The sequence below is a fragment of the Aquila chrysaetos genome, chromosome 19 (assembly GCF_900496995.4).
Source record: "Aquila chrysaetos chrysaetos chromosome 19, bAquChr1.4, whole genome shotgun sequence".
NCBI classification, from domain to species: domain Eukaryota; kingdom Metazoa; phylum Chordata; class Aves; order Accipitriformes; family Accipitridae; genus Aquila; species Aquila chrysaetos.
Window position 1 is genome coordinate 9,385,528 of NC_044022.1, and position 22,138 is coordinate 9,407,665.

General features: G+C 40.1%; 1 protein-coding gene across 1 annotated transcript in view; it reads right to left on the reverse strand.

The window, feature by feature from the left end:
• Positions 1 to 644: 644 nt before the first annotated feature.
• Positions 645 to 22,138, reverse strand: part of ZC3H12C (zinc finger CCCH-type containing 12C) — a 45,916-nt gene continuing 24,422 nt past the window's right edge. The window contains exons 3-6 of the mRNA XM_030043010.1: positions 12,634 to 12,773; positions 9,644 to 9,878; positions 8,607 to 8,713; positions 645 to 7,847 (exon numbers count right to left, since the gene is read on the reverse strand). Of these exons, the coding sequence (XP_029898870.1) occupies positions 6,451 to 7,847; positions 8,607 to 8,713; positions 9,644 to 9,878; positions 12,634 to 12,773 (1,879 nt within the window). The 3' untranslated portion in view covers positions 645 to 6,450. The remainder of the gene's footprint in view (positions 7,848 to 8,606; positions 8,714 to 9,643; positions 9,879 to 12,633; positions 12,774 to 22,138) is intronic.

Below are 22,138 nucleotides of genomic sequence, written 5' to 3' on the forward strand. Positions count from 1 at the left end.
GCTCCTTGTGGCAGGGCTGGCAGGCTGTGCCTGTGCCCGCATGTAGGGCTGGAGAGGGAAGGAACGGGGTCCCAGCAAGTTTGGCATGCTGGCCCTAGCCAGGCACTGCAATCTGGCAAAAATACAATTCAACAGCTCTGTGTATTCTCAGTAGTCATTTTATCACAGCTTATAGCAGCTTCTGCTGTATCTTTGCATTCATCAGATAACTATTCTACTCTAAATTCTATTCCTTTCTATTTACCCCATGATATTCAGAGCTAGGCCACTAATAATTACACAGTAGAAGATGAATAGATGTGTAGCAGTACTTGAAAGGAGACCAGGTCCACTGGCACAACATCTAAATCCAAATTCTGCTACTAAATGACTTATGTGGCTACTTAACCCTGGAGTTTTAGTTTTCTGAGTAAGCAAACTGCGAGGAAACAGCCTATTAAATACAAATTACAACATTAAAAATGAACGGACAATCTGTAACCACTTATGTGTTTGAAACTCCCCGACTAAATTTACTGAAAGTGAGCAGTTTTGTTGTGCAGACAGGAACACAAAGCTGTCTATAACTCACTGCTCTTAAGTTTTTTTGTGGTTTGTGGGTTTTTGTTTTTTTTTTTTTTTATGAAACAAAACCAGCCCATCAATAAGGAAAATGAATCTTTATTTTTTTCTCTAAAAGCATGTACATTTTTTTTTGTATGGTGTAGAAGGTGGTTTTAAGATGTGAATAGTCACATCACAGAAATAATACAGAACAACCAGTGAAGGAATGAAGAGCCGGTTTGACAATTGCTTTATCAAGTAGTCCAAACATTGTTTTTAACTAATGTTTTTGCTGGAGTGGACTTCAGTACAGTATTAAAATCTTACCTACTCAACACAAGTACAGAGATAATGAGGGGGAAAAGAACTACAAAACACAATTATTGCTGCTGTATCTGCATTTCTGTTTCCTTGCAGGATGTTCTGTAATATGCTGGTAAAACAGTTCTTAAATATCAGTTTCATTAAGAAGGTCATTCAGATAAATAAAAAGTAACCAACCAGCCAACCTAACATGGTAAATTAGACTTCATCTGAGACCAAAAGAAAAAAGGTTGTTCTACAAAAAGTGGAGATGTTTTGTTTTACAAGGTGAAGAGTAGATTGTTACACCTTTGAAACACTGAAGATGGATGTGCTTAAACATATAAGTAGATTTGGGTTGTAGGTGTTCCCAACAAGCACAACATGCAATCCTGCCCGAATGACCTGTCAGCACCAGTGAGATCTCCCCTCCTTCTGGGAGCAGGCGCCTCCCCAGCTGTGCTCCAGCCTAGCCCTCCCACACTTAAACACACACCAGTTTTACTCTGGGCTTCTCTAATGACACTAAAATTAGCCCATGCGAGTACTTGGGCTCAAGTCAGGCATACATGTAAGTGTTCAGGAAACTGGGCCCTCCAACAGCTATTAAGTCCAAGCGAGGGGACGAGAACTATTGCAATCATTTAGCTTAAAGAGTAGACAGAGTAATAAACACTTCACACACAAGTTATGACAACCCTTGAAGATCTGAAAATGGAAGCTGGAAAGTTATTTAAAGCATATTCGTAACTATGAACAACACACTGTATTTGATAGTGCCTTTATAAACATCTCCTACATACTTGACACGTACCAGTGTATTACCTTGTAATGCACTGCAAGGAAAACCCAGCATACGGTAGGATGATTCACATGCAAACAGACATTTCACATGTGATTAGATGACTAGATCACCAGTTTCTGATGAAACTTTAAGATATATGAAATGTATTCAAAAACATCTAAAGATAAAGTCTGAACATCTCTCACATTACCTAGCAAAAGGTTAGCTGGAACAGTCATTTAACACAGATGATTTTAGGATTAGTTACATGGTTAGTCTAACCAATGTGCATACGCATATTTAATTTGAACAAAAGTCTTAAACTTTACTTCTCTAAAATTTACAAAGTATATAAAACACATGATTTGACATTTATAAAACCTCAGCCCTTTTATAAAAAAACAAAACGAGGCCATAGAATTTTAAGTTTAAATCTATTGGTTTTCCTCTTGGCAGTTTTAGTTCCTATGATAAATAAAAACTATAAACGGCACTCCACCACAGCCTTATAATGCAAGGAATAAATTAGCAAGTCACACAGTAAATCAAAATAAATAATTTCTAAATTATTTTTATTTTTAAAAATGGTCTCTTTAATTGCACAGTATTTTAAATTTTCAGTAGCAATGAAAAGTCAGTTGGGTATTTTTCTAAATGCTCCAGAGAGTATGAAAGCATTGTGTCTCATTTTTCAAGCTTTACACATCAAAAATACCTTGGTCAAACCATCAACTGATAAATGTTTTGGTAGTCTTTTACTGAGGCAAGACGCTGCGGTATCTCTCACCCAAGGCATTTAGTCCTCCGGCGCTCACCTTGCTGTGGCAAACGCCTCCAGCTTCCATTCCAAGTGAGGTACTCTGGTTTATACCGATAGCTTTGATTTTTTTGGAAAAGTGTTCACCATTAGCTATGACTTTCACAGCAGATCATCAACAGCTCCACAACAGTCCACATACTTTGAGGCTGCAAAAGTCCCCTTCAAGGGCTTCACCAGACTGGCACACCTTCTTTTGGGGGCATCACACGAACACATCAGGCTTTTGGCTCTCCCCAGAGCTATTTTGCAGTGAAGGACCAAGCTACAATTCAGAAATACCAAAGAAAATACGACACCTGAAAAGAAGTGATCTTACCTCAGACTATTAGCAGTAGTCTTAAACCCACTTGCCAAGTATATGTGAGTGTGCGTATATACATATATATGCACACACACCTATTTAAAAAAAAAAAAAACAAAAAACCAAAACAAAACAAAAAAAAGACAACAAAGCGATGAATACTGTCATAGCCTGGGCATATTTAGCTCCAAAATAGGTATCCATGGGACATATTTAAAAACTCTAAATATTGGCAACACGTTGTTGTATACAAAACAGTTGTGAGCAGGTGCCCAATGTAAATGCATTCAAAATACTGTGTATCTATATACTATTACTGATGCAGCTATAATAGCTTGCGATTGTGTCTAAAAATACAGAGTTTCTGCTAAGTAACAAAACAACTCTCAAGTACTGAAGACAAGGGAAAGCGTTGCCCTCTTCTTTGCAGTGGGACAGGCCTAACTTGAAGGTACTTAACCCTTCAGTGCAATTCTAGCACTCAGCTGGGTCAAAGACAGTGTCACTGACCTACCTTTACTGTTTCAGTAACACAGGATGTTACAGTTCAGTTATTTGCATCAATACAATTACATTGACAAATGTAGTATTTGACCAGTATCATTGCATTCATGTTTATTACTGGTGTCCTCTCTAAAGGCTGTTAAATATATAGACTGATCTCTTTATCATGGAGTTCACACACAACTCCTCACTCTCTCTAAGATCACAGCAAAAACAAAGGAAATATCAAGGCCAATATTTTGTCCACAGTAGATCTGCTTTACCCAACATAAGAGTGTCTAAGGGGAACTAGCACATCATTGCACAACATTAAAAACCAACAAATTACCCCTGTTCTTGTATTTTTAAAGCATTTTTAGTGCTTGAGTACAAAGCACAGAACCTATTACAGGAATTTTCTAGCAATCAACACACTTTCAGGGATCTAATACTGCATTAAACGTACGCAGAGGCAATCAATACCGATAACCCAGGTCTGGGCGCTGCAGCACACAGTCCCGCGCATCTCCTCGCACCGTTTGAACAACGTGGCTAAGTCTGCTGATCCAGTACTCTAGGCCAGACTGCTACATGTACATGGTAGGAAGCATTCTGATGCTCATGTAATAGGGAAAAAGACAAAATGCCTCTATTACATACATGTTTCTGTTCATGCTTAAAGGAATTCAACTTTTGGCAGACCTAAATTCCTACATAAAAAAAATAAATGTAGAAACCCATTAAAACACAAATAGAATAATTGCATTATTAAAACAGCTACATCTACACTATGGTGTAGTACTTAAGTGTAATTCAATTTAAAAAAATCTTAGCGTACAACTAAGATGAGACCCATTTCCCAGTCCAAACCTCAGCGTCAGCGCTGCATCGATCTCTACATTATAACAGGCTCTACGGATGGCGACCAACCAAATCCAGGGAAATACTGATGCCACAGGTGAAGAGGTCCTCTCCCTAAACAGACAACGCAGGACAGATGGCGTAGAGCCCCGCCGGTATCGCCGCAGGGACAGGCGACGGCAGATCCCGCAGCACATCAGCAGTGGAAGCCGCACGAGCACTACGTCCTGAATTGGTTTGCTGAACATGGTTCAGATTATTGGATATGTCTATAAGCACAATGCTCTTTAGAAGCATTTACTGTATACCCAAACCCTACTCGCTGCAACACACGGTGTCACACAAGTAGTGAAAACGTCTTCGTATTCAAAGGTGCTTGGACATCATTTTCAGGCAGCATTTTACCTTTATTTTAGTGAGTTCCCACTACAAAGATTTTAGAAGGAAGAAGATGCCAATAGTTTCTTTTTTCTTTTTAATATGTGAAATCCAGACAGACACCTAAATAAATACCTACTTTTACTTGCCTAAGTCTATTCTATGTCTGAAATCTCTAATTTTTAAATAAGGGATAAAATGTTGCCCAAAAGACTAGTTATAGTTATGCATTTCTGTTTCTACTAAATCTACAAATCAAAATAGTTCTCAGTTAAAAAGATACAATTTGTATCAACCGTAAAAGGTACTTTCTGGTTCTTCAGGGCCTTACTTTAAATTCCAGCAAGTGTACCAAAATTATCAGCAGTAATAGTGTAAACTAGTGATTTTTCTTTTTTTAACACTGAACATTGTTACAATGGATGGAAACCTAAAACTGTTGGCAGTCACGTAAGTACATCTGACATCAATTGCAAAATCTATTTCTATTTTATATATATATATATAAATAAAAAAAGCTTACGAGGTGCTAGTAAAACCCATGACTTAAAACCAGAAATATCCCTTACTAATACTAAACCAGACTTGGTTTGTCTGTTTCTAAAACTATACTATTTGTGGCAAGAATCAGGCCTATACGATGCAACAGGCCAAAACTTAACTTCAGGAACACATACAGTATCTTCTCTCCCTGCAACCCTCCCCTCACTAACCAAAACAGAAAGAAAAAAAAAAAAAAGTTTAAGTTATTATTTTGAGCTACAATATCATTACTATAGTGCAGTTAAAAAACGTTGCATATCCTCAACACACAAAACCTTTTCAGGCCAGCCTTGATAAATAGCAAGAAAAATCAAACAGTATCTTAAATACAAAACTTGCATTGAGATAATTAAATTCATTTAAAAACAGGTAAATATTTTATGAAAAGCGTATTTTATCCAGTACACTTGTGCAGCAATACAAAGAAGAAACACATAAGACAACTAAACAGGGCCCTACTATTTCAGGCCCCCTTCTACTGACCAGAAATACACAGAGCTGGGTAACAACACACGGGAACTGAAACAGGGTGGCCTGGTTTAGGGACATTCTGAGTGTTTGCAGCTTGTGTTAGGTTCAAAGGGGACTGCAAATCCTCAGCACCTGGAAAAAGCAGGCAATAAGGCTTTTACCTTACCCATAAGTTAGTTAAAGAAAAAAAAAAAGAAAAAGATTTTTTTCCTCCTCTGATTGCATCTGATCTTCCTAATCGACTGCATCAACAAACATGTAACTATTTAAACAAAACAAAGCAAGCAATGAAAAGTGCCATACTATAAATTACCAATATATTGTTACCCATTTCACTGTTAACTGGTAACTTAATTATTTGTTTAAAAAAAATGAAGTCAGTGCTGTAGTAAATCTTTGTTTCCTATAAATAGATGATTATAGCACAAAAAAGCTCACAATAACAAACAAACAAACATACATACATACTTATGGTGTTGTAAAAAGTTCAAAAACTTGGCTTGAAAATTGCCTGCCAGAAGTAGCAAAATCCTCTTTCTGCAGGTTGTTTTAATACCATGCAGCCCAAGGACAAACATCCAGCGAGTTAAAAAACGAAACTAAAAATCCCAACATGTAACAAGGATAGAAAGTGCTGCATATAAACCCCTGATGCACCAAAGATTATAACCAGAGACCACAGATTTTTTTTTTATATATATATATATATATTAATTTAAACTGGAACATTCTCCAGCTGTGAAAATAGCCATTTAAAAAATTTCAAACTAGAACACAAAACATATCTGGTACTTCCGATGCATGGGGCTATACATACAGACTCCATGATACAGTATTTCACATAAATGGATTACTATATAACCTCCTTGCTGAGAAGGAGATCCCAAATGCTATTGTAGCAAACCTCCCTCAGCATTAGAGCTGAGCTGAAAACTACTAGACACCACAAAGATGCATCATCTCTCAATAACCTAGCTGAGATTTTTCCACTAAGATGGCTGCAGCGAGCTGCTGAGCGTCCGTCACGTGAGGGTTCTTCTTCATAACGATCCTCACAAGATCAGGGGGGAAGATGTTGCAGAGGTTAATGTAAACCTTCTCCCGGGTGTCTTGGTGCCTTGGAGGGTCTTGCGGGATTCCACAGTAAGGTACGCGCCAGGTCTGGTCCTGCTGTTCAGGTAAGCTTTGGAAGGCAAACTGCTCGTAACACGGCTGTGTGGGGTTACTTGGCAAGGAGTAGGTCTGGCGGTAGCCATATGCATCCATCCCATAACTCTGCCTATCCCAACTTCCAAGCCCATCTTGGCCAGAATAAGGCTTTCTGTGTCTTAATGGAGAATTATCATACAAACGCGAGTCTGAAATGCTGTCTATTCTCGTGGACACGAGGGCTCTGCCCAGATGCATGGTCTTTGAATGTGATGAACTCTGAGATGTAGAGTAGTCGTTCGGACAACTAGAACGAGCACCGACTGTTGGATGCTGTAGATGCACAGCCATGTATGGAATTGGAGGTTTGTGGTGATGCTTTGGTTCTTCGTGACTATAGCTTTGCACTCGTGTGAGAGGCTCGTGGTAGCTCTGTAGGAAGGGCTGAGTGTTAAGGCGGCCATGGGGGTGCATATGTTGGCACTTCAAGTTCTCCTCTAGCTGTGGGTCAGGTGAACTCATGTAAGACCGATCGCTGTAACCCACGTAGGAATCACTACTGCCACAGCTAACACTCCCTTCGCTGCTGCAGTCGGAAGCTACAGAGCTAATCCTATAATCTGTGTCCACGGAGAAGCGCCTTTCAGGACTACGTGGACCAGATATACTTAGATTTGAATATGCACTCAGCATAGAGTAATACCCTACATCCACAGGAGACTCACATTTTGGATACCGGTCATAAGGCATTGGCGTTCCATGATTTTTGGTTGCCATCATCACTGTAGGATACTGTCCCTGTGGTCTTTGATCCTGAGGTGGGAAGTGAGCTCCAGATGGAAGGCCATTAGTTAAAGGTGCAGTACTTTGGGGTTTTGCAATAGAGGAACTTGGTATACTAACTAAAGAAGGTACAGACCTGGTTTCCAATTTGTTTTTGGTGGGAAGCTTTTCCTCCAAGTCTTGATAGACTTGAGTCCTTATACTAGGATCCGATTGCCTCTTTGGAGCAGCACGCTTCAGCTCAGAAGTGCCATCATTTTTAGTGCTACAGGGAACACTATTGCTTTTTACCAGTCCTCCTTCACTTGTAGTTTTGGCAGCTGTGCTTCTAGACATGGCACGAAGTTCATCAGCTACAGATCGCTGAGGCTGATTTCCTCTTTCTGGATGATAGTATTTGCATTTGTGTCCATAGGTACATTTCTTCCCTATTAATACAAACATAATCAGATAAAAAAACCCTTCAACCAAAATCTGCTAATCATCAAACAATGGAAATGCCCCTCATTTAAAGTTTTACTGACGATTTGAAAGATCTTGCAAATGGGTTTTTGTGACACAGGGTGAGATTTAAGGTCTCCTCTCTTGTATTGTGGGGAAAAAGAGGCAGTGGTAGTGTGCTGCAGCTAGTGCTCCAGGAAGGCAGACCAACACTACCAGCCACATTTTGAGCTGAACATGACACTGTCAGTGTGTCTGTACACACCTGCTGTATTAGGCCAAGGAGATATACAGGCAGAAAACTTAACAGGAAAGTCCCACAGTCGTAACACCAGCAGGTTTCAGCTCAGTCAAGATGGTGGTGTGCCTGTAGGGATGCTCAGTAGCTAAACTTCTAACAACTCAGTCAATTTTCTGGAAGAAAACTTCGATGTCTTATGACCAAATCACATTAGAAAAAGGCTTTCTGGAACCCGCAGAATTTAGGTGCTGTTTTGGATCTATTCTTACGAACGATTTATGCTCCTTTAGTTCAGCTAGTAGACAGAAATGTTCTCTAACTAGCACATGAAAAAAAAGCACTTCAGTTTCCACCATCAGTTCATTATTTCAATCATTCTCAGGTTAAGACAACAATGTAAAAACCTCTGTTAAAAAGCTTTTATATTTGGCAGTGTTAAAGTAAAGCAGGAACTTGGTTCCCAGTCCCAGCAGTACAGAAAAACTGACAAGTTAAATCAAATTACCGTATGGACATGGTTGCTTCTTATGTTCTGGCACAATAGGCTTCTTCCTAAGAAAATTGTCCAGACTTGGACCATGGCGGCCAAGAGGATCATCAGGAGGCATAAACCTACAAAGCAAAAAAAAAAAAAAAAAAAAAAAAGTATTATGGAAGCAAGCAAGCCTTTTTATATTCCTCATGCAATGACCAAGAACCTCATGGCTGTGTCCTACACCATAATCTGCCATGCTGACATTTTTAAGCCTGGGTATTTTGAGAGCTGTTTTGAAAGGCCACCTTTCTGCTGCAGGTACTGCCCGAGAGATGAGTCATAGAAATAGACTGTGTGGACACTCCTAGTCTGCTTCAGACACCTTTAGTCTAGCTCTGCTGACTGCTCTGCGGCAAACCAGGGCTGCACACAACCCATTCCTAAATGAAAGTAAGGGCAGCAATACAGGCAGCAATTTCTTAAAATGCCACAACTAACTTTGCAAAACTGTGCTGATTGTCTAGGACTCCTCCATCAGTATTTAGGCACTCAAATACAAGTGTCTGCTTGGCAGAGTACCAAGTCCCTCCCAGTACAAGAAGCCATCAGTCGTAACTGCAGTTGATCTGTATGCCAGGGTATGAAGATACCCTAGATGGATCTAAGCAGACAGTTGAACTAGAGATCTCCTGAGGTTCATTCCAACATGGGTTTTTCTATGACTAGTATTTAGGAGTCTAACCACAGGCACTCAAAAATGCTGTCTCAGTATATCAAGAGAATTGGAATATTATACCATAGTATACATCAAATATAGCATATACATTGGCATACACCAAAAGAGTTAAAATTGCATAAAAAATATAAAAATATTGTTATAAAAAAGCTCTAGCAAAAACCAGATTTTGAATACTTTTAATCAGAAGACCAAATCTATGATCGACTATTCCTCCTGTTTTCCTACATGTACCTAACAATTTGGGTGTAACATAAGAAATTCATACAAGTCTTCAAACTGTCCTTTCCTCAGTTATTTTAGTGACACATATAAAGATAGAATGACTTACTTGTCATTAACAAATGAATACATCAGCAAGCGTTCATCTATGAACTTCTTCCATTCAGGCTTTTCATTAGCTAGATCCCTGTAGTTATCATTAGAAACAATGATGCCATCTGAATCAAAGGCCAACTTCACTATAAATCGGTCATCGTAGCATACCACCCTTCTCCCTTGCACTCGGCGGGATGGTGTGAACACCAGAATCTTCTCCTTTTCTAATTTACGCAAGATTTCTTGATCTACAAGGAATAAGAATCAAAAGTTAAAAAAGAAAAAGAAAAGAAAAAGATATTAATCTCCAAAGATATTAGATTTGGGGAAGAAAATCCAAGCATTTAGGACTAAACATGTCTTAAATGGCTATAGTCCAGCAGAAGGTGTGTGATATATGATATTTGAAGTTACAGTCAGCAGGCAACTGGCAATACTTTCAAAAAACCCACAAACAAATCAAAACCTTCTCCACACCATTTCTCTAAGACTAACACAGGGGACCTTGCTCATGTTGCTGTGGTTCAAAAGAAACACTACTTATCAAAATGTCTGTGAAAAGCTCTGTTTGAAGGGGTGGTTTTAAACATTACTGAAGGTTTCAGCGAATAGGATGGCTACACACAAGTACAGCCAAGGGTTTCCTGTAACTGAGCTCCTTGGTAAAGACAGACCTCTTCCACGTCTTTGTGGTACCCAGCAAGAAACATCTTTTGAAATAATTCCAGTAGCTCACGTTAATGGGACTGTCTCATAAAGGTCTCTGCCTACCAAGAGAACAGGTTACTACTAGTACCCTCAAGGACTAGAAAACCCACATTCTGTACAAACACTCAGCATCTTCACAAACATTAACAGCATCCCCTAAAAAGACCTCTGATGCCATCTTGTAACCAACAGCAAATGTGGTTTTGGTTTTTGTTTTACCTCCAGTAATAGTTCAGCATGTATCTTTCCTTAAAAGGTTTACAAATTTATATACAAGGTCTTATCAAATCCAAACAGATTTCTCTTTAATCCTGCTAAATAAGCATGTTTAACATTTTATGTAATTCCTTCTTTTCCTACACAGTCTGTCAATCACCTATCCAAAAGCATTTTCTCTTTCTTTGTGTGGAACCTGGAGATCCCAAGGAGCTTTGAAAGATGGGCTCAGGCTACTAAGGAGGTTGTACCTAGCACTGGGGCACACACCCCAGTACTGATTCTCCTAAAGCTAAGCAACATCTAAAATGGCAGAAGATGCTTGTGCAGTGAATATGAGTCACGGCTTTTAATAATGATTGAGATCTCAAATAACTCAACTGTTTTGTAGCACAAGAAACTTAACAGGGAACATGTTCCACCTAGGAAAAAAAAAAAGACTCCAACAGGAAGAAATACAGCATTAATATTACATATAAGCAATATATTTGGTACAAGCATTTATCTGCTTAGTAGAAAAAGCAAAAGATTTTAAATGAAACCCAACCTTTTTGTATTCACACCCCACCCCACCCCCTCCCATGCAGTAAATGATGAGTAAGAGTATGATGGGGGGTGATTTTTTTTCCCCACTAAGAAAGAATAAAAAAATCTGCCATGTAATGATTGGTAGGTAATAATAAGAAAGATGCAGCTGTTGTTTAGTCCAAGAAGCTTCTCATGAATACCGACAGTCTAGAACCATCCTCACATTAGTCATCTAAGACTTTCCCAAAATTCCAGGTAGCCACATATTTCAGGCGTGTATCTCTGGAAATGGAGCGTCAGCACAATGTATTTCTCAAGGCTAGTAGCAAACAGGCTCCCTGCATCCTGATAAGAAAACTGAAGAACCTCTGTTTTACAGAAGATAACCTGCTTTGATCTTCCTCCCATTTTCAGGGTCCATGATAACACATGGCAAACTGATTTTTCATTGCTAGACAACTGGTCAATTCTCAGTCTTGCTACGTTCTTGAAAATCCTTTTGGGGCTTCTAGCCCTGTCCACAGCTTGCAGATGTCACAATTTATTTCTAAATAGCCAAATCTTTACTACTTAGCCAATGCTCTTCTCATACCTCAAACACTAGTACAGTGAAAGAGAAAGGCTTCAAGAGAAAGGCTGCACACTGTCTGTGATGAGGGGAGAACAGCAGCTTTCCAAACATTTTCTTGCATCAACATGATATAGTCTAGTAGCAATCAAGCAAATGAAATGAAGCGTTGTGAAGATCCTTCCAGACACTTGAAAATGCATATGGTAATCAAAACATGCTTCCATACTCTTTTAGAAGCCATAGCTACTACTCTCAGAAGCTTCCCCTGCTTTCAAGGTAGCCAAGTTAAAAAAAAAAACCAAACCAAAAAACCCCCAAACCCCAATCCCTTCTTCCTCCCTAAATTCTAGGTTTTGGGGTTTTTTTTAACCCCAGATTCTCCTCTGATTCAACTTTAGGGCAGAGGGAGGACGACTCTCCAGCCTTCACGCAGAATCAATTAGTTTAATCAGGAAATAAATACCTATACACCAATTTTTTTTTCTAGATAAACACATTCAAAATTAAAATTTTCAAAAGCTGTCTCTCTTGTTAATAGTAACGATGAAAAGGGGAACTGTTCCCTTTCTGTCAGGATAATTCCTGTAACCCCACGCGTGGGCAGTGACTCACTGCAGGTGACCGGCAGACAGACTAGTCTGGCAGAATCTGCTCACCACTAGAAAGATCACCCAGTGAACCACTAACTTCAAACCTCTTTGCTGCCAATGCTACATGGGCATAACAGTTATAAAAATGGAAATTACATTCTTCAAGAAATAAGTAGCAATGTTAATGGAAAATTTATCAGGCAAGCAGAAAAGGAGGACTTGGAGAGAGCATTGCTTTGTCTTTTTCCTTCCTGAAGATCACAGTGAAGTTACTACACCAAAGACACTTTCTATTATAGTCTTTCATTTCTAAAGATTTGTTCATTTGAGCAGTAGCACTCATGCTGCGCAAAGCATCAAACAAACCAGCAAAGGTGGAACGGAGCTTACCTGTGATAAGAGCATCAGGTCTTGACTGTTCTTTCCTCCATGCTGGCACAAACACGGTAACATCCTTGTGGCCTCTTTCCAAAAACCAGTCTACCGCCAATTTGATTCCTCGACATGAAAATACTTCTTTGTTCCCATGGCTGAAACAGACATTAAAATTCCTTATTATAGGACTTTTTTTCTGCTACGATGGTAAGCAGAGCACAGTGAAATGCGGATCTCAAAGCCATGCTCTTCACTTGCTCCTTGGTTTCGAAGGGCAGCTGAGAGTCAGTCTGAGCCTTGCCCAAACATTGCCATCACTTGCAAAATGGTGTGGGAGAGGCATACTAGATCTGCCAAACATTTTAGCATCTGTACACAGATTTGACAAGTAAGGAAAAATATAAGTAGGGAGAGTTAAAAATCCTCATAGCCCAACCTAAAGTACTGGGTATAACAGGCACCACGGAGACTTGATGAGGGAAAGCAAGGAGGCCTGAAATACCAACATAAAAGACTGCAATGTGCGGTCAGATGAGTACTGAGCACTGATGTGCATGGCGGCAGGGAAGAGGCAGCAGATCCCTGCTACAGGGGCTCTGTGAGGTCCCATCTGAACAGGGAGAGGAAAAGGTCTCCAAGCCCAAGGGCATAGCAGGCACACTGCAGGACAGATTAGGCAAACCAGAGAGACTGTCCAAAATCAACACGACAAAACTAAGAATTTGCTTAGTACTGCACTTCAGAAGGAAAAATTAATTGTGTATTAAAAAAGCCGTGGAGAGACAGTTAAGCAGAAACTGATCAGACACAAGCAAAACAAAAGATGTGCGTCTGTTGTGCAATAACAGTCTGAGGTAAGGCAAGAGACACAATTACGTAATTTTCTAAAGGCAGATGAGTCCTCAGCCAACTTCTACATCCAGTTTCAGGCACGACTTATTACAAAAGACACAGATGAAGTGCAAAGAATCCAAAAGAAAGTGAAACGAGACCTATGGGAAAAGGCTGAAGGAAGTGCATTTAGTTAATCTGGAGAAAAAAGGCAGCGTGTGGAAGAAGAAAACAATCTTCAGTATATAGAAGGTAATTAAATTAGAGGACAGCAATCAACCATTGGCTGTCCATAGAAAAGTTTTGGTAGCAGGGGGCTGCAGGGTGGCCTCTGTGAAAAGAGGTCAGGGGCTGCCCCATCCCAGGCATGCCCAGCTCTAGCCAGCTCCGCAACTGAGGAGAAAGGAATGGGGGAACACCAAGGCTCGAGGAGGAGGAGGAGGAGGTGCTCCATGAGGAGCAGGTACACCCCCAGAGGGACTTGCAGCCTGTGGAGAACAGGAAAAGTGCGAGAAGGTAGGAGCAGCGCAGAAAAACTGCGACGTCCTGACCCCAACCCCCTGCACTGCTTACTGCCTCTCTGAAGGGACTGAGCGTCACCTGCAGCCATGACAAGGCGCAGGAGAGGTGTCTGCGGCGAGGCTCTGATGAGGAAGCGGGGACAGGGGCTTGGAGTGAAGCGAGCCTGGGAGAGATGTTTTTCCCCCTAAGTATTTTAATGTTTGTCTTTTTTTGTTTCCCAATACCTGAATCAGTAATTAAGTATTTGTTAACTGGCTATAAATTAGGTTAAATTCCCCAAGCTGAGACTGTTTGGCATGCAACAGTACTTGGTGAGCGATCTCCCTGTCATTCTTTTGACCCATTAATTTTCTTGCTCCTGTTCCTCCTGTTTTCTCCCCCATTCTGCTGGTGGGGGGAGCTGCAGCCGACCCACAATAGTCCCATTGGGTAGGGACAGAAAAGTCCTTAACTAGCGTAAGGAACAGTTAAGCAGTATCTCAGAAAAAGCCTTCTAACTGATCAATGGGACAGTCTGCCCATGGATTTTGGGATCTCCTCACCAGACACTTTGCAGAACAAGTCAGATGGCTCCTCTGGGGCCAGTCTGGGTTCTCCATGCTCAGGAGGAGACGAGCAACTTTTGTGAGGTCTCTCCCAAGCCCACAGCTCTATGTAGCAGAAGAAACACAGGGGCATCACAGCAAGCTGTTACTTTTCGCTTGGCTGGCTTGTCGTGTATAGCAGGTATGCCACGATCTGCTTTCCACAAAGGTAAAAGACAATTCTTTCACCGTAGAGTGATTTGTGAAGGTGACAGTATGATGATGGACAGCCACAGCGATCCTAAAAGCTCCCACTGGCATGTTTCGAGGTAAACAAAACCACCAGAAAGTTGTTTTTTTTTTTTTTTTCCAGTAGGACCATTTTAAAGTACCTACTATTTCCAGCTTTCTAAAACATAGCACTGCTGTACATTCCTTGATACTTTGAGGGAGCTTGAGTAATTCTGCAATGGATGAAGTGCCACAGTAAAAGTGAGAAAAAAATTGAAATAATGTTCAGATTCCAGAAGCATACAAAGGAGGTGGCATACATGTTCACCTGTGTGTACGTGTTGAGAGAGAATGAGTCACAGCTAACACCTCTCACAAAGCATCATCCTCAGCAGAGGCTGTGTTTAAGGTCACAGGCCCCAAGCAAAAAAATAAAATAAAATAAAAATTTTTAAAAAAAGAGGGGGGGGAAGAGCCCACTAACATTATCTGGATTTAAGTGAGGAACTCTACTACTTCCTCTTCTAATGATGCTGAAGAAATGACCTGGAAACATAACCATATACTAAAATATTGCAATTGTTGCTGGCCATAATAATCAAAGTTTGTATATTTTAGCTGGCACAGGGTACTCCAAGGATAGTTTAAGTCCATCTTCTGTGCCTGTAGGGCTATAGTAGGAACACTGTCAGAAGCAAGACATCTATGTACCTCAATACCCTGTTTAGCTATGGTTATAGGCCTCTGCAATAATACATTCCCTGTTTTGTATGATAATGTCATGTAATATACTATTACATTGTAATAACACTGTAATAATAAAACACATAGCGATGTTTTTTCTAGGCATTGTTCTATACTGTACAATTACTCTTGTACTTGTTTGGCTGAAAGAGTAGTATCTTTGTGTATTTCATAACTGCCCAGGAATGGGAAACCAAACCACACACAGATATGTCACATTTAAAATGCACATGCACATATGGATAGAAAAAATGGCCAACAGTATTTCTATCCATGGCAAGTCTAATTACATCTCCCTGCGACAATACAAAACCAGGACACTTGGTGGGCACTCAGTACCCAGTGAGCAGCCATAAGGCCTCCTTTGCAAAGCCTGATAGAAGAAGTTACTGTTCATGCTATCAGCAGGTCATGTGCAACCATAAACATATTGCAATCCATTTTAAAACAGTCAGGAAGGGCTTGTTCCAGCTACTAAATTCCAGTGAAATCACTGTACTGTTACTACTCTAAACAATCTCCATGGTTTCAAATGGATAAAACCACTTTTCACTCCTGACGGCAAACAAGCGTTTTGTTAGACTACATTTTAGTAACAGTACATTTCTTGCCTTAAGTCTGAGAAATCATTTCTGGAATGAAATCCTGGCCTCTCTGAAAGAAATGGACATTCTTGCCTGTTGCTTTCCATCAGGTTGGAATTCAAGCCACATTTTTAAAGGCAGAGGGAGGACCAGGCAGTTCATCTCCTTAGTCTTCTCTTGCCTAATACAGACTATTAAAATTCTTTCATCCAGCACATAAATTTAAATATACTTAAACTGTATGCAACAGAAATGGGAAATGCATTACAAGGCATACTAGCTTTTCTGCACTGCTGAGCAAGTGGATTTATAGCTCGTATAAATCTTCACATTTTTTTCTGCTCTTTTTCAGACACATGCCTAAGCTGGTATCTGAGTGGATACAAATTCCAAGAAATTTAAATGATTAGTGAGAAAGTCTGTGAAAAAGATATGCAATTAAAATTTGTTCTTTTCTTCTGTTTTGTTGTCATGCAGATTTGATGCTCTCCTTTTTGTGATCTTTGTGCTTCATCAGCTTTATGTTACATCATATGGTGAAAGACTGAAATCATGCTGCTGCTTCTGACTTTTTTACAGCTAATCAGAAGGAAAAAAAGAGAAGAAATGTTTGTATTTCTTTGTCATGAAACTTTTCTTTTAAAAATCTCTTCCCAGTTATTAGAAGTATGTGAAAGCTCAGAGCAGTCAGGATGACAGCTGCAGCCCTGGGTGAGACATTGGTGTATACTGCTTTGGTTCTGCTTGCTGACTATGTTTAATCTACCACTTTTAGTTGAAGGAAAATGAAGTATATTCCTTAAGAAGTATCTATTTCTTTCACACCATGCATGAATGATTCTTTTTATCACCACTTCTATATTTGGCCTGTTGATAGCTGTGGTTTTATTTTTAAATGGAAAAAAAAAAAAAAAAGTATAACACTTCCTGAGCAAAAATCAATCAAGCATTTTCTAGGCTAGGAGAGTTAGTATAAAGTGGCAAAACATCTGATGAGAACATTTTCATTTTCTCTGTAACCTTCCTAGCCCCCAAACTAGATTTTCAAGTGACTGTCTTGAAAAGAGTTGTGGTATACACTCCTAAACCACTGAGTACTTACAATAGTTGCAAGACTTCTGGCGTGCTCTAATGCAATATTCAAACCAACGTGGAGCTCTGAGATTTTGAAAGCTACAGAAAACATCTACATTGATGACAAGGGATGTTAGAGTTGAGGTCTACCATAAAGTCTGTTGCAATACACATACAGGTTTTTATACAACTGAAATCTGGATACATCAAGGTACTTCCCATGTAAAAGCATATTGATTAAAAGCAAGAACAAAACTAAAACACAGATCTGCCTGGTAAATTTAGAGAGTTACCAAACTATTTTCTTTTGTCATGTCATAGCAGGGAAACAGTGTTCAGTCCATAGCATAGAGAGATAAGAATTTCTACCCTGTATCATATTAGTGACTCATCAGCCTGGCAGCCTGGTTTTGTCACTAGCCTCATCCCTTTTTATATAGTTTTTTTAAAGCTCTACTAATTTCTTAATCACAGAAATAATTTTTCCAAAGCATTTCTCAGTAACCCAGGCCTTCCATCAGTCCTGTATTTATTCCTTATATATATATATTGGTGCTGACACGAAGTGGATTAAAGTTCCCAAATGTTTTTTTTTCCATTAGCCCATGACAAATCATCCCAATGCTTTGAGGTCTTTGAAAGAAAAAAAGCCTTGGAAGCTGTAACGTCTTTCAAAACATCTTTTGTCTGTAAGGCTTCCAATGCCGAGGCACTCTACGGAGTATGGCAAGCGCAGTCGCCAGCCAGACATACATGTGGGTGTCTGATCGAGCAAGAGTCACGCAGTCAGCAGTCAGAGGTCAAAACAGGCAAAGAGAAGTTATACTCAAAGTTGCCAGTGACAAGCTCCTATCCACATGACCATTACTTGTTGGAAAAATATTTTTATCTATTCCTTAAAGTGACTTCTCAAAATAACCTAAGAAACTAGACAGCCAGTGCCACTGAAAGATGAATGTCTGAATCAAGGTACCAAGATACAATCGCGTCTACCAAGCTCAGCAACACACAATCTGAGAAGAGGCTAATGCAGCTAAATTGTTAGTTTGTTAAAATACATATACAATTAAATTGCCATATGAAAATGACAGATGGAATAGATAAGACAATCAAACCATCCTTTGGTTGACATAGTTTGCAGTTGTGGAAAATCTTCTATGTAGACAGGGTATCAGTGAACCTTTTACTACAGCCAAATGACCTGCCTCATGATTAAGGCACAGGGACAAGACTCGGTTGCCTAAACAGAGATGTCTAATGCTAGTTAGGCACCTTTGGGTATCTCATACTTCCTCCAGCTGAATGCCACTCCTGAGTGGCACTGGGGTCTCTGTCATGTCTGTCAGGCCTGGGTGTACGTTTCTGATGCCACCAAGCACCTAGAACATCCACAGCTGAAGGGATAGCTGAGCATGAGAGCTGTAAGAAAACTGTAAAACACCTGTCTTAAGTGGGAGTGCATTTAACTAAAAAACAATTCCCCCAGATCAGCATCTTCCTCTCACAAATAAAAATAACGTATGCAATGGTTATCTCGCATTGTGTTTTCCCTTGTGCAATGAAGTACCATCAAGCACCATTTAAACATACAGGCCAAGGTTTTCCAAAAGGGGAAACCGAAGTGCATCACCTCCATGGCCTGGGAATCCTAAGGGTGAAGTTTTCAGAAGAATCTAATTGCTCAAAACAAGATTGACTGATTTCAACCTGCAAACCCAGATGGCACATGATCAAAATACTTCAGTTCTTTTGCCTACATAATTCTGAAAGTGGTTGCCTAAAAATTATAATACAGCAAATAAAATATCCAATTATTTGCTTATAAGTGTTATCTTCATGTTGCGCGCTCTGTAAGCACAGCAGACTTCTTTTTTGCCAATATGTTCTCAACATAATTTTATATACATTTACGTAAAATTTGAAACTCATTCTTTTTACGTTAGCAAAGTCTGAAGGCACCCAGGATAGCCAGGGAAAATTAACAAATATGGAACAGATGCAAATGAATAATATAGTTAAAATTTTCCCACTGTCTTTGTAACTAACAACTCTGTTCCTTATTCCTTACTTCTTGGTGGCAAAAGCCTGACTTGGATTCCAGCAACGAGAAGTAGCACAGCAATAACCAATTTTAGGCAATTCTCAGCATCCCAACCTTATCCTTGAAAAGGACAAGCAAAGGAAAAAGACTGTGCAAATATGCTGCAGTATATTTCTCTCTTCAGAAGGAACTCCCTCTCTCTCAATCTCAGCAGTAAAGGGAACTCTTAAGATGAAGGGGCAAAAGAGAACCTCAAAACCTTGCCTCTGCTGTCTCATGGAGAAACAGGACCTTCTCCCCTCCATTCCAGACTGTGCAGGCTCAGCTGAGGAAGCCAGGGAAGAGCAGGTCCAAGAACACACTGGAGAACAGACAGATGTCGGAGTGAGGAGCTGATGATCTGCTGTTGCTAGATGGGTAGAGATCACCTTCTTTTGTCTACATCACTTGTGTAAAGGGAAAATTTAGGGTAGCTTAAATCTCATCACACAGGGATACAGAACTACTATTGACTGAAATGTGTTACCTGTCTATTACCTATGTTGTGCAGTTTACACTAAATAAGGTCCTGAGTGCATTTTTATGTCTATGGACAAATGCCTGCCTTAGTCATGTGGACTAAGGTTCTAAATGAAGATTTTGCATTACAACATCATCATCTACATGCAAAAAAACCCCCACCTTATGACGCAGGGTTAGAGCTACACAGTTCTCTGGAAAGCCAACACCGGTCACTGCTCAGGTATGGCACGACTGAATCCAGGTCCTACCCCTTAGTCCAGCCTCACTCTCAGCTGTGGGAAGTGTCTATCGAGCTCTACAGCTGTTCTAGGGGATTATCTAATTTGCCATTCAGCTCTGATTTTAAGTTTACACACACGGGCACAGAGAAAAATCAGTCTCATCTGTAAGAGCATTCTAAAAAAAGACTTTGTGTGTGTTAGGCTTAAACGTGTAGTCATCTTTACTTTTCTGGAAAAGGATTAAGTCAACACCATGAAAGCTAGAATAACGAAAGAACAAGACCAAATTTGAAGTATCCCATAGAAACTAAATGGGAATTCTTCAAGTCATAGCCTGCAAAAGCCACCTTTCTGCTATTCAGTTGAAAGAGTGGGTTTGCTTTGTTTTTAAAACTTTAACCAATTCATATTCTTTAGCCAATATTGGAGCATTAAACTTGAAATACACAAGATGTATCTGATTAACGGTTTTCAGTTTAAGGCACAAAAGACAAGCAATGCCATCTCAAAGTATAAGAAAAGCTTTCCAAGCATTACCAAAAGGCAGAAAAATTGAGAGGTGTTTTTTTTTTTTTAACTACAGTTTGCTAAAACATCTTGTCTGGAACATGAGTAGTCACCATACATGCTGGCTCTGGCTGGCCAGAGGAAGTTATTCTGGCCCAAGCCTTGTTTTGTGCTGCCCTCAAGGAACCACAAATCCATCCATCATCAGTTGACTAGATGCAACCAGTTACACAAACATTAACATCCAGTCACGTAATCAGACACATCCTTCCTCCTTTGTGTCAGACCTAGCTGTTCTCCCAACCACAAAAACACCAGGTTTCATTTACAGGTCTAATGGAAAAATAATCCTTTCTGATTTTTTTTTTTTTTCCCTCCAAATTAAGGAGCTGAATCAACTCATTTTGCAGCCACGCAGTCACTACATGAGATGCAGGTAGGAAAGCATCCCCAGCAGTGAGATAGAGGCGAGACTGAAAGTAAGCCACTCTGTGTCACTCATTAGATGTTTTGTGAAACCGCATCCTCAATTAGTCATGCAAGGGAGACACAGGGCAGCACACAGATCCTTCCAGAAGAGGACAGCTGCCTCATCCTACTTGTATTATCAGACATCACTCACCTCAACCTTCTCTACAAAACTTCCCCCTGCCTCATCAAACACATCCTTTAAAGGAAAATTAGCAGTTCTTATCTAGAATAATTCTAATAGTAAATGGTATCATTAAGTATGTGTATTACAACAACACGGGAGTAAGAATATAGATCACAGTCTACCCATTTCTGTGAGAACATGTGAGAGAGCTACCAAGAATATCTCTCGAAAGACTATCTACAGTCTTACTTAGGGCACAGACCCATTTACCTTTAGCAACTCCGAAGTGAACTCATTGGCCGCAGCTTGGAAAAGCAAAGAGGAAAGAAAAGAATAGACTGTGCCAATTTATAGGTTAGTTCCTCATAACAGGACCCTGGACATTTAGATACAGAAATTTGGACAAGATTGTCTGAACTGCAGGTGAATTCCCGTATCTCCCCAATGCTTTGAACATTGTTCTTTTACTTGTAAAAGCTGAAATCTTTCCTTTTAAGTATTTAAAGTGCTTATTTACTATTACCTATTTTCTTGAAGGGAAAAGGACAGATCCTGCTGGTAAACAACTGGTTGCACAGCTGGTGTCAGCAACAGGGACTCATCTTTTACAAACATGGGACTGGCTTTCATAATCAAGGACCGATTTCTAGGAAGAGGTGGGATCCACTTGACCAAGCAGAACAAAAGTGTCTTTGCTAATAGGCTGGCCAACACAGCAAGGCATGAGCAATCCAGGAAGTTTCTGGAGTGCATTGATGGTAACTTCTTAATGGGGGTGACTGAGGACCCAACGAGGGAACCTGCGGGACCTCATACTTACAAACAAGGAAGAACTAGTCAGAGATGTGAAGGTCAGGGGCAGCCTTGGCTGCAGTGACCATGAGTGGTGGAATTCAGGACCCTGTGAAGAGCGAGCAAGGCAAAAAGCAGGATCACAACCCCAGACTTCAGGAGAGCAGACTTTGGCCTGTTCAGGAGAATCCCATGTGATATGACCCTGGACAAAAGAGGGGCACAGGAGGGCTAGTTGATTTTCAAGGATCACCTCCACCAAGTTCAAGACTGGTCCACCCTGATGTGCAGGACGCTGGGCAAAGGTGACAGGACAAGACTTTCCCGCAGCA